General features: G+C 33.1%; 4 protein-coding genes across 4 annotated transcripts; 2 read left to right on the top strand and 2 right to left on the bottom strand.

The window, feature by feature from the left end:
- Positions 1–395: 395 nt before the first annotated feature.
- On the bottom strand, positions 396–2,266 carry HELRODRAFT_183607 (hypothetical protein; the record flags this gene model as incomplete). The annotated part of the gene is made up of 3 exons (XM_009013199.1): positions 396–818; positions 1,886–1,987; positions 2,153–2,266. 3 exons carry the CDS (start codon positions 2,264–2,266, stop codon positions 396–398), a joined length of 639 nt encoding a protein of 212 aa, XP_009011447.1.
- Positions 2,267–3,990: 1,724 nt separating this feature from the next.
- On the top strand, positions 3,991–7,426 carry HELRODRAFT_183606 (hypothetical protein; the record flags this gene model as incomplete). Its single annotated transcript, XM_009013198.1, has 4 exons — positions 3,991–4,079; positions 4,606–4,778; positions 6,827–6,916; positions 7,365–7,426. The coding sequence occupies 4 exons, from the start codon at positions 3,991–3,993 to the stop codon at positions 7,424–7,426; spliced, it is 414 nt and encodes a 137-aa protein (XP_009011446.1).
- Positions 7,427–12,151: 4,725 nt separating this feature from the next.
- Positions 12,152–13,385, top strand: HELRODRAFT_183605 (hypothetical protein; the record flags this gene model as incomplete). The annotated part of the gene is made up of 3 exons (XM_009013197.1): positions 12,152–12,211; positions 12,743–12,922; positions 13,044–13,385. 3 exons carry the CDS (start codon positions 12,152–12,154, stop codon positions 13,383–13,385), a joined length of 582 nt encoding a protein of 193 aa, XP_009011445.1.
- A 4,796-nt stretch (positions 13,386–18,181) lies between these two features.
- HELRODRAFT_183604 (hypothetical protein) lies at positions 18,182–19,793 on the bottom strand (the record flags this gene model as incomplete). The annotated part of the gene is made up of 3 exons (XM_009013196.1): positions 18,182–18,703; positions 19,230–19,420; positions 19,769–19,793. The coding sequence occupies 3 exons, from the start codon at positions 19,791–19,793 to the stop codon at positions 18,182–18,184; spliced, it is 738 nt and encodes a 245-aa protein (XP_009011444.1).
- Between the last annotated feature and the right edge of the window lie 213 nt (positions 19,794–20,006).

The raw sequence follows: 20,006 nt of genomic DNA, 5'->3' as shown, positions 1-20,006 counted from the left end.
ATTATCAATTTTTTTTGTAAATGATTTTGAAAGAGTTGCAAGAGAAACATAAAAAGGTATCCAAACGTTTACGCAAATGAGTTTAACTGAATGCAAAAGATCCTTAACATGTCAACATGTTGTTCAATCAACTTGTTTGTATGTATGTATGTATGTATGTATGTATGTATGTATGTATGTATGTATGTATGTATGTATGTATGTATGTATGTATGTATGTAAGTAAGTAAGTATGTATGTATGTATGTATGTATGTATGTATGTATGTATGTATGTATGTATGTATGTGTGTATGTATGTATGTATGTATGTATGTATGTTAAAACCAAAACATGATGAGTGACACTGAACCGTCAAACATCAAGTAAAAAATGGATTAACACTTTGATTTGTCGTTAATTGCACATGTCGGCATTCAGTTGGATATTTTCAAGCACACAGACACGCAGGAACCGCTGCAACAAGCACGAAATGTGGTTAGTTGCGAAAAACAGTTCCCTGCTGGCGCCTGATCTGACGCTGATCATTTTGCATATTGCCTTAAGAAATTTAAGGGTGTTGGGGTCCATCGGGCCGAGAACCTCGATACATATTGGCAAGAATTCCATCGAGGGGAGGGCGTTCCCATATTTTTTCATTTTCTCGTCCGCTGCCCTGACCGCGGCCAACCCGCATTCTTTACTTATAAGGTTTACGTATCGTTCGGCGAGGGTGCCAGGGACCGTAACATCCCACGCCAAACATCTGCCGGCTCTCCAAGGTATTAGTGTGCATCCGTCCGGGCGCCTACCATCATGCGCAGAAATGCCGGATGGTTCCTTGAGGACCGGGATTGAAGCCTTGGAGAAGAGCCGACAAATGTATTCGTTTAGCGCTGAGTGTCGTAGTTTACGGCCCCCACCCAGGCGACAAACCAAACCGTGGTGCCCAAACTCGTCCGCCCTAGCGCCACATCGGCACGTGTATTTATTCTGAATGACCAGGCCAAGTCTGAAGCCAATGGCAAATCTCACAGACTCGTCGTCAAGCCTGGTGCCCACAGAGGTGTTAGGCCACGATCTCAACCACCCACAGCTGGCAACGCTGGACATGGCCAACAAACGAGCGGTGGAAAAGTCGTCGCCGCATGAAGACAACAAATTTTGAAAGATTTTTTTATATTCTTCGTTCAAAATTTGGACGTGCGTACGGTCCACCGGGGCGGACACTGGGGGAATAATATCGCGGCAACAAAAAAACCGGTGGAACAGGGAAGACTGCAGGTCGAGAGTGGCAGCGGCAGAAGAATTATAAACAACAGGAGCCAGCTGAACCACGCTAAGCAACCCCAGCCCACCAAATCGCACCGGCAGCTGAGCCTGGTGCGATTTGTATGTATGTACGTATGTATGTATGTATGTACGCATGTATGTATGTATGTTAAAACCAAAACATGATGAGTGACACTGAACCGTCAAACATCAAGTAACAAATGGATTAACACTTTGATTTGTCGTTAATTGCACATGTCGGCATTCAGTTGGATATTTTCAAGCACACAGACACGCAGGAACCGCTGCAACAAGCACGAAATGTGGTTAGTTGCGAAAAACAGTTCCCTGCTGTCGCCTGATCTGACGCTGATCATTTTGCATGTATGTATGTATGTACGTACGTACGTACGTACGTACGTATGTACGTATGTATGTATGTATGTATGTATGTATGTATGTATGTATGTATGTATGTATGTATGTATGTATGTATGTATGTATGTATGTATGTATGTATGTATGAATGTATGTATGTAAGTATGAATGAATGTATGAATGTATGTATATGTAAATGAAATTTTAAAAAATAAAACCGTTAAATCCCTTGGAGTGTATTTAGTTTAGAAACTAACTTCCAAAGCGCATTTCAGCACATTTCCAACAAATTGGCCCAACCAATAGGCATAATTAATAAAATTCTTCTTTCCAAAAAAATTTTGAATCTCCTTATAATGCTATTTGGACATCTTAAATAGATTATTGCAACGTTGTGTGGGCTGGCACGCATCATTCAATTACAAATTTAATAAAAATAAGAAATACGTAAGGGTTATAATAATTTGTAATAATTTAAATTGGGATCGGTAAATATTTTACTGCCATTTTTGTCTTTAACCAACTTTCCAAAAAGCTTCCTCCAACGTCTGACGAATATTTATGAAATAGTCAACAACCATAGAGATGTCAATTTTCTGATGACCAACAATTCGAGAAAAAATTCGTTGCATTTTCATATTGTCTGTAGAGGACAAAGGATTTGGAATGACATTTTAAAAAATGATTTCTCTTGCAATGAAACATCACTTGCCATGTTCAAAAAGATTTTAAAATTGTTTTTCTTAAACTTTAATGACAGAAGAAATCTGTAAAAAAAAGAGATACAGTTTCGTTTAATTCAAATTTCCACTACTAACTGTTTGGCATAAATTAATTTGTTCACATTTTCGTTCAGATGGCTGTGCTAGATGAGCTCTCTAGGAGCTTCATCACATTTTTTGTTGGAATAAATAAGAGATCGTACCGCATGTATGTATGTATATATGTATGTACTTGAATTTACATACATCATTCAACAAGGTATGCTTGCTTCATAAATACCTTTTCTATTTTATAAAAAATGTACTGCTACCACTACTACCACTACTGCTACCACTACTACCACTACTGCTACCACTACTACCACTACTACCACCACTACTACGGCTGCTGCTGCTAGTACTACTACTATCAATACTACTACTACTACTACTATTACTACTACTACTGCTATCACTACTGCTACTACTACTACTATCAATACTGCCTCCACTACTACTACTACTACTACTTCTCTCTATATTGTTACTCTTATTTCCATCGCTGCTGTTATGATTGTTTTTATTATTGTGAATCATAATAACAATAACAGGAATAATAATAATAATATTATAAATTCTTTTTTTACTATTTTCGCTGAGTAAGCAGGCGCACCTGTGTTTTTTGTGCTCTGTTCATACAAGTTAAAAAGCTGAACGGTACTGATGATGATGCTTATGATGATGATGATGATGATTATGAGGATGATGATGATGATGATGAGGATGATGATGATAATGATATTATTGTTGTTGATGATAATGATGTTATTGTTGTTGATGATTTGGCTAGTGGTTGAGAATATAAATAAAATAATAATAATAACAATAATAACGGGAACCTTCTTTTATTTTTAGCATAAAACACATATAAAAAAAGCAAGAATTAATCGTCTATGATAGATAAAATTTAATAGAATAAAATAAAACTTATTATAAAATATCAGGAAATGTCTTTTGAAGCTGGTCATGCTGTACGGAATGGGTACGACTGGTTGTTTCTATCACAATAAATGGCATGTGATGAGGATTTTGCTGAGTTAATAAGGTTCTTGTAAAATTGACCACACCAATTTAAGTTAAATAAAGACAAATTAAAACTATTAAAAAACCTAATGGAGAAATTTCGAAAGTGCTTATCGTTATTTTAAAATGATTAAAGTCGTCAAGTGAATTGCTAGAATATTTAGACAGTTTATATAGTTTTCAGTTAAGTTCGTTAATATCTTTAGTATTTGGAAGCAAGTTTCCAATCTTTATGTAATAGCTGTACGACTCGCTCAAGATTTGGCAAAATTTTTGTGTGATTTAACGGTGACAAGTATGGTCCTCTGATGTCTCTTCGCATTATTGAGTAGGTGAGTTAAAAGTTTGTTGTGTTCCGTCAAGCCATCTACTTTTGGGTAGAAACCTTTTTGGATGTTTTTATTTATCAAGTCGTTGGTTTTTAAAAAAATATAAATTTTCTTGTTTATGAAAGATGAAAACATTTTGTAGAATGTATGTTGCAAGGTTATGGACCTGAAATTGGTGGGATCATGAGCATCTCCTTCATTGTTGATGCATACTCGTTTATTATGAACAAACAATAAAATTTTTACATAATGGGGCATTCCAAAAGAGTAAATCTTAACAGTGGCGTCACTAGGAGGGTGCGGGGGGTGCAGACCGCACCGGGTGACCCTCACAAGGGGTGACACCAAAATATCACTGTATATGTTTTTATGTCCCTCCATGAAATTATTCTTATCATTGGTTCAGCCTTACCCGCCCAGCGCCCAGAAATGTATTATGAATAAAAATTTTTTCGTTCAAATCATTTTTGTATTCGACGTTTATACCATTCGAATTCGACGTCCGAATTATTAAGCGCCGCGGCCGCGCACATTTAACTTGTTCGTGTCTAACGTAACGTACAACAGTGTTTGTTTTGCCCACCCACTACAAGCGAGTGTTAGTCAAGTTTAAGAGAATAATCTATAATTTACTTAAAGTAAAAAATTATTTAATTTTTAATCAATTTAATGATATACGACAACAATTCAAAGTAATTTCACAAAAGTTGATTCCTGATCCGCAAGTACAAATATAATTTGTTTTATTAGCATTTAAATAATTTTAAAATTTTTACATTTAACCAACCAAATTTCAAATAATTTTATTTTATTTATTTATATTTATATATTTATTGTTGAAGGATATTATATCATGCCACGTAGAGGTGGAGTTCATACAACAAAACGGCTAAGCGGATGTCAACAAAGAAAAGCCAAAATAAAGAAATTGCGCGGATCTATGCTGCAATATGTAAAGGGATCAGATGAGGCCCAGAGTTTTTCCAAAGACACAGTTCCTCAACCGCAAATTGATGAGACTAATTTATCTGATGCTGGTATGCATTCAGCAGAGGAAAACATTAATATAATAGAAGAAAATAAAGCAGAACAAGATAAAGAAATAGATGAATTTGTAGCAGAAGAGTGGACTGATAATAGTGACTCTAAATATGATACTGAAAATGAACTTACGGAGAAAAATTGGAATGTTTTGGATGATGCTTCTTATTGGAATATACCTATTCCAGATCAATTGCGCGTTCAAATCATCAAAAGAGGAAGTGCATATATCCAGAACAAAGATGGGCCTTTCAGGATGTTGACGAGGCAAGATCTAAAAGCTAAAAGTGAGGTTCGCAAGCTATCCAAAGAGTGGTTTTATATGGTGATGCCAAATGGTGAGAAGGTGTTGCGAACATGGATGGTTTTTTCTCCCGTCAGTGAGAAATTATATTGTTTTTGCTGCCGACTCTTTGCCGTTAATGCTACAGACACAACATCCAAATTTGTGACTGGATTTCAGACATGGTGGAAAATGAGCCCGAAAGTGCCTAATCATAAGACATCCGATGCTCACTTGTATTGCTTTGAAAAATGGAAAACCTTGGAGGTGAGACTTAGAATGCACAAAACAATTGATGCAGAAAATATTGCTTTGATAGACATAGAGAAAAAAAAGTGGAGAGACGTCTTGCATAGACGTCTCTCCACGATATTATGTAATATCGAGACGTCTGCTCGATATTACATTATTTCTCGCCAAGCAAAATCTGGCTTTTCGGGGCCACAATGAAAAAGAATCTTCATTAAATAAAGGAAACTTTTTTGAAATGGTTGAGATGCTTTCTAAATATGACTCACTGATTAAAGAGCACCTATTAACATTAAAGCAAAGCACACATAAAACTAAAGCATCAGCATCTTATCTTGCACCAAATACTCAGAATAAGTTTATTCATGTCCTAGCAAATCATGTAAAGGAGAAGCTTATCATGGATATAAAATCTGCCCGGTGTTTTGGTATCATGTTTGATAGCACACCTGACGTATCACACACTGACCAAATGTCTGAATTATCAGATATGTGAAAAATCATAATAGAAAAGTTGAAGTAAGAGAAGTGTATCTGGGATATTTTCCTTTAAAAGGGAAAAAAGCTGCTGATCTCACTTCTGATATTTTTGAAAATTTGGAAAGTGATGGACTCGACTTTATGATGTGCCGCGCTCAAAGTTACGACAATGCTGCGACAATGGCTAGAATCCATGGGGGTGTACAAGCCATTTTGAAAAGAAAGAACAGGAAAGCTATTTTTAATGGTTGTGTGGACCATTCTCTTAACTTGTGTGGCCAACACTCTTTTGCTGAAAATGCTTCGTGCGTGACTTTTTTGGGAACTCTTGAGACAATGTTTTCATTTTTTGCTGCTTCCACTCACCGATGGGATGTTTTAATGAACCACACTGGAGTTTGCTTAAAAAGATTATCAACAACACGCTGGAGTTCTCATCACGCAGCAGTAAAGGCAGTGAAAGAAAAATTCGATGAATGTGTGGCGGCAATAGAAGGTCTATGTGATCCTGGGGAAAATCTAGACACAAGAGTTACAGCCCAAGGTCTTTTACATGCTATCTGCAATTTCACTTTTCTGTGCTACCTCTTCTTTTGGTGTGATGTACATGAAGAAGTAAATCTAACGCAGCTGTACCTTCAGACTAAGGGCTTAAGTCTTGACAAGGTGGTAACAAAGCTAGAGACACAAAGACTTTTTATGTATGAGAAGCGCAATCATCTTGTGGAGCAGGCAGTTGAACAGGCACTTATAAAATCAGACCAATATGGAATTTCAGAAGACAGCAGACCCAGGTTCAAGAAGAGGATGGCAGGCGAGCGCGAGAGAGATGCTGGACTAACTCTGCAGGAAGAAAACACGAGAGCGATGTATGAGTATATTGATCGTTTTCATTCTGAACTCCAGATCAAATCAAGAGCCATCAAGGAATTAGCAGCCATGTTTGAGGTTGTTCAAGCCAAGAGTTTGATATCTGCTACTGAAAAAGAGTTAAAATTTCAATATTGACCACATTCTATGATGAGTTATCAGAGATAGAGCTTTTATTAGAAATACCAAGACTGAGAAGACATCTGAAGGCAGCAGAGATTGATCTTGAAGAAGCCAAAAACTGGTCACGTGGTCAGTACTTGACATTTTGAAATTCATAGTTGAATGGGACTTTCTAGAATCTCTCCCATATCTCTCAGTGAGCCTACAATTATTTCTTACAATCTGTGTGTTTGTGGCTTCATGTGAGAGGAGTTTTTCAAAGCTAAAGATTATAAAGATCTACTATGGGACAGTCTAGGCTTTTCTTGCAATATTATCAATTAAAAGAGATTTGGCAAAAGAAGTTGATTTTGATGAAGTAATTAACAAGTTTGCATCTCTAAAGGCGAGGAAAGGGAAGTTCTGATTTAATTGAGATTTAATGTGACATAAAATTTAATGTAAAAATAACAATTAAAAATGTTTTATTTTTTAAAATCTTTGATAGATCACAATTTTTTTTAGAGAACAAAAAATTCGACCTTGAATTATTTTTTCTTCTATTTTCGTTGTAAATTTATTTATAAAATTTGCTAAGAATGCTCTATGTCTATGGGGTGTCATAAGAGGGGTGACACCATGAGTTACCGCACCGGGTGACACCAACCCTAGTGACGCCACTGAATCTTAACTAAGCAAAATCCCCAACATTCAAAAAAGTAATCCATAAATTCATAGTTCGCGTAAATAAATGTAAATTAAATAATTTTTTTTCTTTCTTTTTTATAACATTAAAAGAATCAATTTAAAAACATATATATATATATATATAATATGTAAAATTTATAATGTTTAAAACCAATTAATATATGCATATATGTAAAATATGTAAAATGTATAATGTTTAAAACCAATTAATGTATGCAGACATGAGAATTGTGAAGCTCTTTTTCCAACAAACTGAGATTTTGCTAAATACCCAAGACTGAATTAGCTGTTTGTGTAAAATTGTACGTAATATTAAGCATTTTTTAAATGAAATTATTGAGATTTGATCAAGTGAATAGACAGAGTGAAGGTTTTGTTGATATTACGTGGAATGATGGAGGACTTGTGTTGCAGGGTTTTGTAGGTTTTTGTAGCTGTTAAGTCTAGTATAGTAGCTGCTACTTTTTCTGGTCGAACTTAGATTATTATGTCTCCAATAATATTTTTGTTGATATTGATTATTATATTAGTGACAATCAATAATAATAATGATAATAATAATAATAATTATCATTATTATTATTATTGATTGTCAATTATTAATTATTATTATTATTATTATAGTAATAATAATAATAATAGTGAGGATGATGATGATGATGATGATGACGATGGTGATGACGATGATGATGATGATGTTGATGTTGATAATGAGGATAACGATTGCTAATGAGATTTTTTAGTAGCATTGGATTTTCCAACTATCACGTGACTTGTTCCCGTGTTGATACACGGTGTTAGGACCATGATTTCGTTTGTTGATGTTATTGTTGTTGTTTTGTTAATTTAGAATAATAACAACAATAACAACAACAATAATGATGATAGTCCTGACTATTGTTATTATTTGTTACTAGTATAATATTAATCAACAGCAACAAATATATTATCAGCTCATATCGATACCGTCAAATTACTACTACTACTACTAATAACAAACGCAAAAAATAATAATATTAAAGGTATTCAATAAACCAAAGGAAAGATATTTTTTTTCTTTTGTAACTTGAACCCTGGGAATATATATATACATATATTGTGTATGTGTGTGTGTGCGTGTGTGTGTGTGTGTGTGTGTGCATTCATGTGAGCGTTTGTATTTGTGTTTGCGTGTGTATATTAGTTGACATTATGATGATTCTCGCGCGTTTGGTTGCGATTCCACCATATGCTCTTTTTGTAAATAGATGAATGCAGGTGATAATCTGATTTAATGCCTTTTTAATCCGGCATGTGTATTTAAACGTTTGTACGTCTTCCTTACCGTTTGTAGTTCGGAGACCATATCTAACTAATTTACCATGCTTGTTTTGTTGGCGGGGTTAGCTCATAGTGTAGGAATGTCATGCGTAGCATTGGTGTTGTTGCGCCGTTACCTGGTTCGAATCTTACCTGACCGAGACTCTTGACTCTTGTACGAATGATGCGGCGCGTCCGTGTGATGTGGTGAGGGTGGATGTGGTGAGGTGTGGTGTGATGTGATGTGGTGTGGGTGGATGTTTTACTCAGAGCATCGAACCCGAAACTTTGCTCGGAACAAAAACTGTAACCGAACCGAAATATTGTTTGCTAGTTTAACCGATACCGAAAACCGTAACGAAATAAATAACGGTTCGATGCTAAAAACTTAAAAGAAAATATTTTTGTCAAATTCATTAAAAAAAATATTTAGATAACATTTCGTCTTTTAAAATTATATTTTAATCTTTATTATCTTTGAAAATTTGTTATATTTCTTTTCTTTTGCTTTTCCGACTGAGTTCGCCGATCATTTGAGTAAGAATTGCCACATGAAGAGATATCCAATATAATTGGAGAAATTAGAGATCAAGTGCGACCATCTTTAAAGTTTTGAAGTACCAGTTACACAAGCGAGCCTGAAAAGTTTTGTTTCTGGCTTAAAATTTATCCACAGAGACTGCAGAAGTGGTTTCAATAAAAATATTTTAGAAGATATACTAATAATCAGAAGAAATTTTCATTTTTTTTGAAACAATCATATATTTATATGAGTGATTTCAAAAAATCTTTCTATTGATTGTTTTAATTTGTTAAAAACAAATATTAGAAACGTTTCCTTTTATACTGACAACATTTAAAAATCATTTTTGTTATTAATTTCATAATATTCACAATCTAAAATTTAGTTCAATTTGACATAGTTCGTATGCCCGTTAGTTGTTGATATTAGGAACTTTCATATTGTATCTGGATTTTGCAGAATTATTTCGTGTTTCACTATTAAACTTTAGTAGAAATCATTTTTTTGAATCACATTAAAATTTTTTAACTGAAACCATATGGGTAGAATAACGATAATATTGAAAAAAAATGAAGAAATATGTTGTAATGTAATTGGAACGTAACATTTCGCAAAAAATTGAGTACTTCTTGGCAAACTGAAACATCATATATAGTGCGGAATAAAAGAAAAATTGCCATATTTATTTAAAAATATTTGTAATTCTTTTCTACCATTGACTTTAAAAGTTATTTTAAATAAAACATTTTTTATAAATAGCGTGCAAAAAACGTTCTATCAGCTTAAACTCAGATAAAGCTAATTGAAATTGTCTCAGAAATTGCCTGAGCTTCAGCTTAAGCATGAACTTGATCTTTTCAAACATTACCCAAAATTTTATCTTAGTATACTATGAAATGTAGGTATCGTTTCAGATGTCTGTCAGAAATGCAATTATTGATGAAAATCACAGCATGTTCGGCTTTAGTTAACTTCCAATTTAACTTTTTGATTTTTCTAACGATTGATCGTAAGTCATTTTCAAGTTTCTTTAGTTCAAAACCAAAATTTTTGTTTATTTTAGCATGACAGAACATAAAAGTTTTTATCGGTATTTCTATACCATCTTCGGTGTTCAAATTGATATGTTGTGGTTGTGCCCAGATACTCAAATATACATATATACTGTGCCTCTACTCTACTTTGTTGATTCCTTGTTTGTTTAAAGCAAATAATGCTTAATGCTCATTTAATTCGTTTTACAATCTTCAACTTCGTTTAATATAAATCTTTTACGTGTTTTCATTATTGATAATTTCTCTGTTTCTAAATTTATTGGTAAAAATTCCAATTGCCGTTGTTGAATATTTATTATCGGATGTCCTTGTTCTATGAGTAATGATTCGGTTATTCGTAAATTATAATGGTTGTAATTGTAATGTAAGATTTCAACATTGTGGTCCAAGGTTTGTCTAGTAATTTTAGTTTTGTGTTTCTCTTTTATGTAATTTTTGATAGCGCCAGTTTGTACATGCATCGTGAGTTTTCTGAAAAAACTTGAAAATGATTTACGATCAACCATCGGAAAAATTGAAAATTTAAATTGGAAGTTAACTAACGCCGAACATGCTGTGATTTTCATCAATAATTGCATTTCTGACAGTCTTAATCTTATATATATATAAGGCTATAACTCACTAAAGTTTTTGGTGAACGTTTAGTTTATTAAAATTCAAAATAAATTTATTTTTCGAATTCATGCTGCAAATAAGGCCATACTCATTAGTGAGAAAAATTGAAAAAACGAACTACAAACATATTAACGCCAAACATTCGGTAGAATTTATATATATATTGTATATATATATGGTCTATTACCAACATATATATATATATATATATATATATATATATATATATATATATATATATATATATACACACACATATATATATATATATATATATATATACACACACACACATATATATATATATATATATATAGTGTTTACATTTGTTTATACCTGCTCACATTCATTAGGCGCGTACAAGCCCGTCCAAATGTATCCCATTTAAAAGTGACTGAATGAATTAAAGAATGAATTATGATGAGAACCTAGGCAACAATGGTGATGGTGATGATGATTATGGTAGTGTTTTTGATGATGATGATGGTGATGATGTTGTTAAAGGTTAGGATGACGATGTTGATAATGATGATAAGGATAATATTGCTGATGGCGGTAACAACGCAACCAAGAGTAATTTATCTCAAAATAAGTAATTTGAGTTTGGTGGTCGTAAGAAGTTAGCAATGAGTGATTAATGTTGTAGCCAGGATGAGTGTCTAACTTTGTTATCATTCAAACAATTGTAACTAAAACTTGTTTTCTGTAATTTCTATTGTTCCACTCAGTGTGATGTTTATTAACTATTAATTTATTTTATCATACTATACATTTTATTTGCGTTTTCAAATTCAAATTGTGAATCAACGATTAACTCTTTAAAAATTGTCTTAGTAAAAAATTAACTAAATGTCTTTGACGCAATTTGTATTTTTCAACATCAAAAACTAATTTATTTGCTAGTTTTTGACGCTATTCGCAAGCTTTACATTTAATATTATTATTTTTTGTTCGCTAGAGTTTTTATAATGATTAATATTGATATACATTTATATTATATTATATTGATAGGTATTTGTGATGTATGGGTTGCAATAATTAACTCAAAAGTTGCTGTAACTCTTTCATTGAATAACAAATTTATTCAACCATAAAAACTGCTGTACAAAACAGTAAAATAGTTAATATATATGTTAATAATTTTTATTTATATTATATAAGATAAAACAACTGAATAATTTTGAAATGGCTGATGTTGATGCAATCCGGGGCAAAAAATTGAACATCATCAAACTTACCACACAGGTTTCAACCATCCAACTGAGTTTGTTATTTTGTTATTTTGCTACTATCAAATAAGTTAGGCATAAAATTTAGAATTTGTCTAGAAGAAGTTTGTATTAATGACGTAACACTTTTGTCATTTCAATTAAATATTTTCGAATACGCAGTTTTTGTGAACATACAGAATAGCGAATTTGCAATATATATTTGCAGTTCAAGCAATAAAATTTTTTCTCGAAATGTTCTGACATGTTTACCACTTTTGTGTCTTACTGTTTCGTGTCAGACGAGCCGCTCTGCATCCGATATGATTCAAACTGAATTTACCAGATGAAAAAGGAAGAGGAGAACATTGTCATAATGAATATTTTTTTTCAATTGGAAATTTAATTTATTTTTTAATTTGTGATATTATGAAATAATAATGCAATGATGTTATTTGTTCTGTTCTGAACAGACGAGATGATGTCGAAGAGAGAAGCTACAGAAACTGATCGAGTCACCCGTTCAAGCAGCACTGAACTGACAACAGATGAAAACGAAAACAAACAGGGATCAAATTCTAGTGAGACGAACAATGGGAATTCATTCGCATTTGATATGCAACAATTCATGCAGATGTTTGCAAAAATGAAAGCTGAAATGAAAAAACAAAACGCTGAAATGAAGGCTGGTGCCGATTGTCGAGCAGAAACAAGCGATAAACAATTCGCGAAAATGAAAGCTGATGCCGTCCGGCGACCAGAATAGCAATCCGCTGATGCCAATAGTCAAGCAGAAAAGCAATTCATCCGCTGATGCCGATAGTCGAGCGAAAAAGCAATTTGTGGAAACGAAAAATCAAAACGCTGAGATGTCTGCAAAGACCGATCAACGGATAGCCGAATCAAGAGAAAAGAGAGCCGAATTACGAGCGGCCAATGAAATAATACAACCAACTTTTGAGAAAATATCTCTTAATAAAGAGACTATACCAGAAACGGCTACACAAGAGTCGGAAATTATTCTACCAGCATATTCACCAACAAATGATGTCGACGGCGACGCACGTGTTAACTGCGATGCACGTGGTACCTGCAATGCACGTAACAACTATGATGCACGTGTTGACGTGCAGAAAGGTAGTCATCACGTTGATGAAAAGAAAGATGATGACAACAGTGATACAGTTTACATCAATCTTGATGATGATTGAGAAGTAATCGGCAGATTGACTGACGAAAAGAACGAGTTAAAAGAACTTACTTAATCAAACGACTCCGATAACGAAAAGGTGAGCAAAGATAAATAAGACAGACTTAAGAAAGGTCTGAATAAAATAACAACAGACAGAAATATTCTCAAGACAAAAGGTCAAAGTTATCAATAGGAACTTAAAGAAATCGAGAGACCAAAACAGGAGCATACAGATGAGATGAAAGAACGGAAAGATAAGAATGACATAAAAGCAAAGCAGATGCTCGGAGAGTTTCAAGTAAAGACGGAAGAGAATGAGAAACAGACCCAAGATAACTTAACCATATCGTTAAAAAAATTGAAAATAAAAATTGAGATAGACTGAAAGAACTGCAAAATGAAATTGAAGAACTGAAAAACGACTTGAAATTGAAGGATGAGTACCTTGATGAACAAAGCGCACAAATTGATGACCTTAAACTAATTATGAGTCGAATGCATGCAGAACATGAGTGGAAGGATTGGGAAGGGCCGTGCCAAATTGTCACCCGGATCAACAACGTGGTGTACCGGGTCCGAAAACGACGTAAGCCTTGTATCAAAATGAAGATCGTACATATGGATCGGCTAGCCTTTTACTCAGAATCAGAAGATCAACGCAACGCTCTCACCCGACAAATGTTCCCATTGCACATTTCTTTCTTCAACTAGATCTAATACAATTCTTCATCAATATTTGATTGGTCATCGCGATTCACCATGCATGGACCACTGTAAGGACCTTGGTGTAATTGTCGACAACCAACTTAATTCTAATTTTCATATCAACTAGGGATGCACCGAAGTTTGGCCCCGGCCAAAATCCGGCTTTTTTTCAAAAAACATTTAAAAACGTTATAAATAAAAAATTTTTTTTATTGAATTCAATTAATTTTATATCAATAAGTTAAAGGCTAAGCATACATGACACATAATAACAACATCACTAATTGTGAGATGAGCTGGACAATTTTCTTAATGCTATAACATGGGTTATGCATAAATTATAAGCTGATCTTTGTGTTAAAGAACTTGTGCACGTATATATACAATATAATTGCATATGACGGATCATATAGCTACATAATATATATATAGACATATATATATATATATATATATATATATATACATATATTTTTCAAGAAAATCAACCGCGTTAATACAATTATTATGTTTATACATTAATTTTTCAAGTTTTCCAATTAAAATTTGATTATAATTATTTAATTTATTAAGTAAAAAACTAAAATTATTATTGTTCACTAATTGTGAGGTGAGCTGGACAATTTTCTTTATGCTATAACATGGGTTATGCAAAAATTATAAGCTGATCTTTGTGTACAGAATTTGCCGTATCACACAGCTTATTCATATATTTGAATTAATTAACTATTTGCTTGGTGTTATTTTTTGATGTTCAACATGTAGATAACCGTAAATGTGAGTATTTTTCTTAACGTACGTAAATGGTAACTAAAATCCGGCCCCGGCCGGTTTTTGAATTTTAAATCCGGCCAAGTCCGGCCCCGGCCGGACTTGAAAAACTTAAATACGGTGCATCCCTAATATCAACGTTAAGCTTCCTTTCGTGCACGATTAATCACCAAATGTTTTACCTCAAAGAATATGATTCATCTGTGTGGAATCCACAATACAAATACCATTCAAAGAATTGTTGAAAATTATGCAAATCGTGAAATAATAGATAAATAGGTGGATTGGCTCATGATTTTAATTTCTGAACGTTTTTTACATTATCCTTTAATATTTTTATTTTAAATAATTAAAAATTGTGTATTGAGTACTGTTTTATTTTCTGAAGCAATAAACTTAAAAGAACCTGTTCATTAAATTAATACAATAAAAAAAAGTCTCATTATAGAGCGCTTTGTAAAACTGAAAATACATTACAAAGAATTTTCCTGCGAAAAATTTTTTCCAGAAGAATTTTCTGCGAAGAAATTTATGCGAAGAATTTTTTCTGGACACAGTGAGTATTTTTTAAATTTAAACTGTACTATAATAGATGAGCTTAATTATGTTAGGCATCGTACTTATTATTTAAAAATTTTCCAAGATAATTTCACTAAATAATTTTAAAATTTAAAGCGCTTTTTTCGCCAGGTTTTTCTTCACATTTTAAAGCTTAACTATCAAATTTCAAAAATATAATTATATGTTGCATATTATTTAATATGCTTTTCAAACAATTTATTTAACATTTATATATTAATAATGATTTAATTTCATTTTCAACATTCAACCAATTTATGTGAAAAAAATAAAGCGCTTCCATTGGTCGTAAATATTAATTAAAGGCGAAGTCAATTTTAAAGGTCCTCAGTATTATTCTATGTAAACAAGCTACTCGTGGAGCGCTAACGTTTTACATACCGTTATATTCTAAGTATATGCAAGATTTTCGTAGTCGTCGTCGACGATGCCGTGAAGGTTGCCGCGGCGTTCCCTCCTACCGCTTCTTTCGTACACGCCACCAGCCTCTCCATACCGCACACCTTCGCCTTCTTCACGCGCGTGGTCGTTTTCCTGGCCGGGACTCGCCGGTCTACAATATCTTCTACAGACCTCAGGGTCGGAATATACGGGCCGGGCGAAAGGGAATGTTTCGCCCTTCTTGCCGGGCGTACGGACCGACCTCTTGCAAGTCTTCTCTCAAGCGTTTGGTCATTTCTTTATTATTATTTTATTTATTAAAACAGAAACAATATTACGGATTAACGTTTATTATAAACTATATTCGACAGCGATCAATTAAAATAACTAGTTCAATAAACAAATCATTAAATAATCCAATAATCTAGAATGATCAACCCTTCACAATAATCTACATAATCAACAGTCCATAATAATCTACAATTATCAACCGTCCTAATGTCAACTCCGGCACTAGAACAGAACGAAAAAAAGGGCTTAATTTATTTGTGCAGGCTATTTATAGACTTGCACGACGCTCTCTCCTAGGTAAGCGCTCGTACTTTGGGCTAGTAACCGGCCCACGTGATCATGTAAAATTTCCAGTACACGCCACCATAATCATCAGATTTTACATATATGAGGGTAGCTTATTTAATTAAATTTAAAAATTCGGTTTTAAAATAATTTAATTACAAGTAATTAATTTTAACTAATTTATTTAATTTTAATTAAATTTTTTTTAAATTTGTTTTTAGTTATGTTATAATTATTATTATTATTATATCGTGGATACTTATATCTTTGTTTATAATCTTTTTCCGTTACATAAAAATAAATAAGTTGTTGGTTGTAAAAGTATTTCGCGTAATTTTTCGATGAATTGTTATTTTTAACTTAATTATTATATTCAATTTTTTGCAAAATACGTAGAACATCGAATTTTTCTCGACGATCCCTTGACGCAATTAGGCTCAGAAGTTTAACAATTCAATTAACTGAAGAAGACAGAGAAATTGCAAGAAAGGAGAATCGTGTTAGAATTTTTTAATTGCATTGAAAACGATACTGTTAATAAGTTTTTTATTTAAATTTTTTATTTTACAAATTAATCTTTTTTAATTTAAACCAAATTATAAATAAGTTTACCAAGATTCATTTTTTTTTAATTAAAAAGCTCAACGCTTCGAAAACTTTCTTTCATGAACACTGAGTTAAATTTAAATTGATGTAATATTCATATCGATAAGTGACGTCATAGAGATGTGCGGTATCGTTATGTTAACTAATAGAAAAATGGTTGTGTGTGTATATATATATATATATATATATATATATATATATATATATATATATATATATGTATATATATTGTATTGCATTGCATTGTATATTTGTAAATTGCATCTATTGAGCTATCTTCAAAGACGCTGTTTTATTGAAAAAAATGATGTTTCAAGCCGCCTCTAAACTTTTATATAAAATAATTTTAAAACATACAAAACGAATTTGTATTTAATTAAAAAACATATTTTGAATGAAGCATGAACAATTCCTTCTTGATTTTGGACCATTTTGGGTTACATGTGAATGTAAGAAATAAGTCTGGGCGGCTATATCTCTAACATGATATAGCATCTTGAACATATTTATGCATGGATATTGTAATTAGGGATGCACCGGACTTAGGTTTTTCAAATCCGACCGGGGCCGGACTTGGCCGAATTTAAAATTCAAAAACCGGCCGGGGCCGGATTTTAGTTCCCATTTTACATACGTTAGAAAAAATACTTACATTTACGGTTAACTACATGTTGAACATTAAAAAATAACACCAAGCAAATAGTTAATAAATTCAAATATATGAATAAGCTGTGTGATACGCCAAATTCTGTACAAAAAGATCAGCTTATAATTTATGCTTAACCCGTGTTATAGCACAAAGAAAATTGTCCAGCTCACCTCACAATTAGTGATGTTGTAATCATGTGTCATGTATGCCTAGCCTAATTTTTAACATACCATGTTCTTAAATTATGCGCTTATGTATCTCTCTCTCTCTCTCTCTCTCTCTCTCTCTATATATATATATATATATATATATATATATATATATATTATGTAGCTATATGATCTGTCATTTACAATTATATAGTATAAACACGTGCACAAGTTCTTTTACACAAAGATCAGCTTATAATTTATGCTTAACCCATGTTATAGCATAAAAATTGTCCAGCTCACTTCACAATTAGTGATGTTGTTGTTATGTGTCATGTATGCTTATCCTTTAACTTATTGGCATAAAATTAATTGAATTCAATAAAAAAAATTTTCTATTTATAACATTTTAAAATGTTGATAGACGCTTAAATCCGGCCACCAAATCCGGCCGGGGCCGGATTCAGCCGGATTTGAAAAAAAGCCGGATTTTGGCCGGGCCGGAGTCGGGGCCGAACTTCGGTGCATCCCTAATTGTAATGCATCATAACTCCTGTGAGCTTCAGATACTCGTTTTAAATCACTATTCCGACAATGAAGCACAATATCTCTAGATTGTAAATTTTCTCCCACAATAACAACAGCCACTTCGTCAATGGTAGGTGAATTAAACCTCCCTGTGTGTTTACCGGCAGGTGTTTTGTCAGACCTATGACTATCAGATGGCATCCAATCAAACGCTATTTTAAACATGTTTACTAAATTGTCATTCTGATGAAGAAACATTTGTAATTCATGGACAATGGTTCTCTTCACTGTTAAATTGAGAGCACAACGATTATCAACTTCCGCATCTGAATTGCCCATAAAATAGATTTTTAAAAATTGATAATCAGCATTCAGGTACTGGTAACAGTGTCCCTAGTAAGCGACAAATTTGTTCTTGTATCTGTAATTTTTAAAAATTTGTCAATTCATTATTTTCGATATATATGTTTTAGAACATATTGAATATTATAAAAAAATATTTTGGTATAATACCATGAAAGTGTGGATAAAATAAAATCTGTATAATAAGTGTAGCGCCAAATGATGTCATCTGAAAACAGCTGTTATATTTCTGAATGTGGCCAAGAAGTGCTTAGAATCATTTCCGGTAAAATCATAGCACTCCGCGCTTAAGTTGTTTACATAGAATAACATGGAGGACTTTTAAATTTGACTCCATCCTTCATTAATATTAATGACCAACCGAAACGCTTAATTTTTTGCAATTTGTAATTTTAAATTTTTAATGATATTTTTTATTTTTAAAAAATGTTATAAACATGAGAACTATTTGTAATTTTATTTGCACATTATATTTTCAATAAAAAAAGAAAAGAAACAGAAGTATCTAATAATAATCGATAGTTAATAAAAAAAATAAAGCGTTAAAATTTTAAACCGCGTAATATTGTCGTATAAGTTCCAGGGCTTTTTGGAACCGCTTTTTTCTATCTCCTATGGTGCTCAGCCACATAAATTCGTCAGGGTATGATTGTACGTAAGCATCGCACGTGCCATTCTTTCTCTTAAATTTTTGTTTGGCGCATCGCCACAAATTCTCCACTCCATTTTTGTGCACTCCGCTTACGACTTGAAATGTAATGGAGTGATTTACGGTTTAGTGTGCTAGACTGGTTACGGCTGTTATAAGCAGCCCATTGATCCGTCCAAACTGTTGTACCTAAAATTATTAAAATCGAACTATATTTCCTAACCAAAACCAAAATGAATTTTAAAACATTACACTTTATGGAACCAACAGGGCAGAACATGTTGCTGTATCAATGGCAACAACGTGGCAGCATCTAGTCTATCTATTTTCACCAGTAAGGCATCCTTTGTTTGCGTATCGTATTGCGTAACAACGTGGCAGCATCTAGTCTATCTATTTTCACCAGTAAGGCATCCTTTGTTTGCGTATCGATGCCTTCAAAAAACCAGCGTTCTCTAATTGGGCGTGCATTCTGGTTTTTCAATCTCTTTGCAGATAAGATACAGCTTTAATCTATTTGAACAATGTGACCCGGGTCACCTATTCGTGCAGGGTTATCACGAGCTCAGTCCATACATAAATCCCGATGTAAATTGAGCCAGTCAGGCAATGTGTTCCCGACGTTTAAATCTAAAAGTGCCTCAACCGTAGCCTGGCTAACGTTATTCATAGACCAGAAAAAAG

This window comes from Helobdella robusta, assembly GCF_000326865.2.
Source record: "Helobdella robusta unplaced genomic scaffold HELROscaffold_112, whole genome shotgun sequence".
Classification (NCBI taxonomy): domain Eukaryota; kingdom Metazoa; phylum Annelida; class Clitellata; order Rhynchobdellida; family Glossiphoniidae; genus Helobdella; species Helobdella robusta.
Note: the sequence above shows the minus strand (reverse complement) of the source record. Positions and strands in the feature narration are given on the sequence as shown.